General features: G+C 33.6%; 1 protein-coding gene across 1 annotated transcript; it reads right to left on the bottom strand.

Moving 5' to 3' along the window:
• Positions 1–781: 781 nt before the first annotated feature.
• LOC105777774 (aquaporin SIP1-1) lies at positions 782–1954 on the bottom strand. Its single transcript, XM_012601232.2, has one exon. It carries the CDS (start codon positions 1780–1782, stop codon positions 1051–1053), a length of 732 nt encoding a protein of 243 aa, XP_012456686.1. The 5' UTR covers positions 1783–1954; the 3' UTR covers positions 782–1050.
• Between the last annotated feature and the right edge of the window lie 3443 nt (positions 1955–5397).

Raw genomic sequence — 5397 nt, 5'->3', positions numbered from 1 at the left:
AAATATTCTTAAATACAAAATTTCATGCTAATTTTGAAATAATTACACTTTAGTCCCTATACTCGTAACTAACAAATTATACTTTACAAATTAGTCCCTATTCATCTCTAAGCGTTTGTCGTAGCGAGATCTCGAAAAGTTATTCAAATAAAAAAAAATCGTCTCAATCGGACAACCGAGCCAAAAGTTATGGCCTTTCAAAGTTTTTCAAGCTAAAAAACATAAACTGTTCATGCCACGTCAGTAAATCGCGTCCTCTAGGGCGCGATTTCCTGGCGCGTAGCCTGACATCGCGCTTACGTGGACGCGATTTCGCGGAAAATGAACCATTCCGGTAAATAATTAAATAGTTGGCCCATTTCGATAAATTTTTAAAAAAATGGCTTTTATTGGTAAATTACCCAAGAAACAAAGGCAAACCTATTTGAACAATAAAACAAAAGAGTTTAATAATAATAATAATAATAAAAAAATATGAAGTTCCTAATTTGCAAGAGAGGAAAAGGAAACAAACTTCCAAGAAGTAAATTCAAAGGATTTAACACTCAACCGCTGTCACACGTCAGCAATAATTTGATTCAGCATCATTTTTATTAGGTACGCCGACAAGGGGTCCACCATGGATTTGTTATACAATATATAAATAAAAGTTACAAGAAAATATTCTCAAATCTGATTCTTTATTTTTATAATTTTACAATTGAAGCCATAAATATATTTGTAAAAAATAAATAGAATAATTGAAATACAAACAATAGATAATATTTGTAAAATATAAATATAAATTAGAAATTTAGGGGTAAGTCATTTATTTATTTGTGGAAGAAAGGCAAACTCAGGTAGCTGAGCATTACTACCTACCATTCCTACCCATCCTTACTACACATTCAAATTAAACAACAAAAATTACTTTCCTATGATCTATCTTTATTTATTTTAATGTTTGATCAAGTAATCCACAAATAATTTGCCGAAAAAGAAACTAGTGAATCATAAATGCCAGGACGGTTTTTTATTATTAATAAAACTAGTGAATCATTTACCTAAAAATCAAGCTTTTTTCTGCTTGGTTGGTGGTGGAAGTGGCAAAGAAACCATGAATCTGAAAACCCAAGCACCCAAAGTTGCCCCAAACAAAGCACCGATCCAATAAACATAATAAAGTTCCCATGAATTATGTCGATTATTAACATATGCCCATCCAAATGCACTTGCAGGATTCATGGGAGCTCCCGTGAATCTGGAGCCCGTTAGAACCAAAATCGCCGTCGCTAAAGACACCAACCATTGCTTAACCCACCCGTTCTTTGGACCCTTAAACATTATCAGCAGCAGTGCAAGGCTTCGTCCGAATGTGAACAGTCCTTCCGCGACGGCTCCCGTGTGTAAGTCCACTTTCAGGGAAGGTCCAGTCAGGGTGTTGCTGTATTCCGCAGGAATCAAACCCAGAGCTGCCTTGACGCCTGCGACTCCACCGGCGGCTTGAGCTGGGAATCTGACGGCCATGGAGAGGATGGAGTCGTTTTTCTTGAGACCCGCAACGTGGAAAGTCATGGAAGCGGCGGGATTGAAGCTTGCGCCGCCGAAAACGTTGCCGATAAAGCTGAAAATCATGACTAAAATACTGACTAGGACCGTCGAGACCATGAGAGTCGCCAAAGGCAACGTTTGGGCGCCGAGGAAACCGACGATTTTGAAGGTGAAAATCTTTAAGAGCGGCATGGAAAATACCCACATCGAGGTTAACAAGGCGTCTCCAATGGCTATCGTAATGATTCCCATGGCTGCTGATACTGAGCTCTGTTTTGGCCTGGAGAAAGCCTCTGAATGGGAATCTTCAGCCTACCTTTCTTTTCCTGCTCTTCAAATTTATTTGTTTATTTTTTATGGTTTTTTATTAAAATATAGTTGTTTTTTTCTCAGAGAAGGGATTTGTTTTAATTTTTGAGTTTTGTGAAAGAAAAAAAATAAATGTTGGAAGACACTTTTTTATTATGACTTAGGCTTGTTTCCAAAATAATCTGAGTTTAATATAACCGATTTTAACAAAAACATAATAATAGTTTAAAAATAATATACAATAAATAATTAAATATATAATTTGAAATTAATTAATAATAACATATTAAAATAAAAATAGATTTAAATGTATGTGAAACAAATTTTAAACTCATAAATACATCAAGCTAAGAACACTAAATGAATACATCAATCTTAAGTTTGTGTTAATTAATATGTGACAATAACTCAATTAACAACATTATTAATATATATATATATATAATATTGATGGAGGTAATAAAATTAATTTTTTGTAAAAATCAAAATAAAATTTTACTTGAATAGTAAATTTAATGTTTACCAATTATATTGGCGTGGTTCAAATATCAAAAGATTCATTTTTTATTTTTTAAATGAAAACTAAAGTACTCATGAATAATATATCTTATTTTAAATACGAAATGATTTTTTTATTTTTTAACCTAATTGATGCTCAACTCATTCAAGATTTAAATAATATCAAAATTGATGTATATTTAATATGACTATAAGACAATAAAATTTTAATATCATAAATTTATTTGCCTATCGTAAATGGAAGTCGACTCGACTTCTATTCTATAAATACCTAATCCATATCTCTTTTCTTCCCACTCAAAATCGCTTCAAAATGAAATTGGTATTTTGAACTTTCTTTTATCGGGAAAAACTGATTGCTTCACTGTTATAATTTGATAGTTAATTTTAGATCACATGTTATAATTTGATATGCTCAATATTTTTAATTTTTGGATTAGTTGTGTGTACAATTTACATGTATCCAATCATTAAGATTAACGTGCATCTATAATACAATAAACTATATCCCAAACTAACATGAGTTTTATATCTGTATTGTCGAAACCATTCTTTCGTAAAACGAGGTCGACTGAGATTTTGAAAATGAAAAAAAACGAACATGGGAGTCCCCACAAATCCTTTTTTAATGAGGTGTGATCGGGTCACCTCGAAAAGTGGTTGTTTTTTAATAAATGGTTTGATTTTATTAAAACAACGATTTTGGTCTACGAAATTTAAAAAAACGGGTTCGGGAGTTGATTACATACGAGGAAGAATTAGCACCCTCGTAACGCCCAAAATTTGTACCTAGTTGATTAATTGATATCTTACTGTCGAAAGTTGAAAACTTTAAAGAGTTTTAAAAAATACAATCCTTTAAAAAACTTGAATAACATGGGTTGGAATTTAGGATTCTCTTGTTCTGAAAGAATATCACATCCAGCACGTTAGGATACGATACTTTAAACCCTCGAAACCAAGATCACCTTATGGTTTCCAAAACCCATACTTTGAAATTTTAAGAGGATACTTGGCTATTTGGTCAAACGAGAAATCGAAACCCAGCACGTTAGGGCACGTTTTCTCGAATTTCCAAACGCAAAATATTATCTTATTTTGAAAATTTCTTTTTTTTTGAATTTGAATAAGCACTAATGCGATATTTGATAAGATATGTGTTTAATTCATTCAAACATCGCGTGGGAGCGAACAGATATTTTAAACGTAATGTATAATACAACAATAATGAAGTAATATAACATAACTCCATGGGTAAAAAAAGTTTAAAAGGTAAATAAAGGTATACAATAATAACAAAGAAGTGATTATAATAACAACACCAAGTAATAATAATCATATTAATTACTATTCTAATGCTAAAACAATAAAAATGAATTAAATACTAATAATGATGGCAATAATAATGATGATAATGAAATATACAAATTGAGAATAATAAAGGTAATAATATAAAAATAAGTGCAATAAAAAGAATGATAAATAATAAATGGTACCCCAAAAAGTGTAAAAATAAAACAAAAATAATGAAAGTATTGAGTAAATAAAATAAATAAAGCATTTGATTTTTTTTTAAAAGGAATTAAATCAACAAAGAAGAAAAAACGTCCAACAAAATAGTTTATATATTAAAAAAATGAAAATAAGAACAAAAAAAATGAAATTAAATGGACCCAGGACCAAACTGAAATTAAAACAAAATTAAATGATAGAATTTAAATAAAAAAGGTAATCGGGGCCCGAACTAAATGCGCGCAAAGATGCAGGGTCGAAAGGGAAATATTCCCATGCCATTTGAATGGCACCGCTTCAGGGGACAACATCTGCGCATGGTCCACAGACTAAATTGAGGCAGAAGCAAAATTTGAGGCCCAAATCAAAAACAAAAAAGGGATCAAATTGCACTATACTACAAAAGCGGAGGGGCTGAAACTGCAAATAGCCCCTTCAAGCCAAAACGCGCGAGTCCTAGCCGCAATTGGGTCGAGTCACGCACGGGTTGTGTAAAACGGTGCCGTTTTAGCGCTGAAATCCTTAGGTGAAACGACGTCGTTTTACTTATGCTATAAAAGCCAAAATTTCTTCAAAATTTTCATTTCTCCCTTCTTTAAAAAAAAACCGAAAAAAACCTCCCAAATCCCATTCTCACCCCAGAACCCAACCAAAGGTACGGCCATCGGCCGCCGGCCACAGGTGATGGCGCCGCCGTACGCGGTGGCTGGAGAAGGGGAGAACTTCAAATCTGGTCCTTTCAAGCCTCCTCAGCCCGAATTCGTGTTCAGAGTTCCCAAAATGTTAACAAAAATACCCTAAAGACTCAAGAAACCTTTCAGCTTCCAGCCACCTATCCTCGGAGGTGGCTCCCTCGGCCGTCCCGGCGGCGTTGCGAACTTGAATACGGGTAAGTTCTTTCCTTTTCCTTTTTTTTTTATTTTTGCATGTAAGAATATGTATATAAAAAAAATAAAATAGACTAAAAAATGAAGCAGAAGCTAAGATGATAATAGATATCAACCTTTGGATTTTTTTATTGATTTTGTTCTCTTAGTATTCTGTTGTCTGTGTAAAAAATTACATGGTTATTTTTGTGGCTTTTATAGCCACGATTACATTGCTATATCACTGTTCATTTTGCTTTTGCTTTTGTTCTGCTATTATTTCTATTGTCGTTTCTGTGTTTGTCTCCCTTTTGGCTTTGTTTGCAGGTCTGTGGCAAAGTCAACTTGCCGTTTTGGTGCAAATGGAGGCTACCTTGGGCGACGAGTGTGCTACGGAGGCACATGGGCAGCAACGGTGTGTTAGGGCACTAGGGTTTCTGCCTTACCGAAACCAATTAAGGTTTTGGGCCTATTGGGCCTTGGGTCTTTGGGTTTTGTCTGATCTGGGTTCTTTAGTCTGGATACTAGAATATTTTTATGTTTTAGTTTTGTATTATTTTTTTGGGTCTTGGGCCATGTATTTGGACAATAGGGTTTTGGGCCTGTATGTATTTTATATATCTTTGTATATTTAAAGCTCGGGCAAGAATTGGGCTCTACA

Source organism: Gossypium raimondii, chromosome 10 (assembly GCF_025698545.1).
Source record: "Gossypium raimondii isolate GPD5lz chromosome 10, ASM2569854v1, whole genome shotgun sequence".
In the NCBI taxonomy this organism is placed as follows: Eukaryota; Viridiplantae; Streptophyta; class Magnoliopsida; order Malvales; family Malvaceae; genus Gossypium; species Gossypium raimondii.
This window is presented reverse-complemented; position numbering and strand designations above follow the sequence as displayed.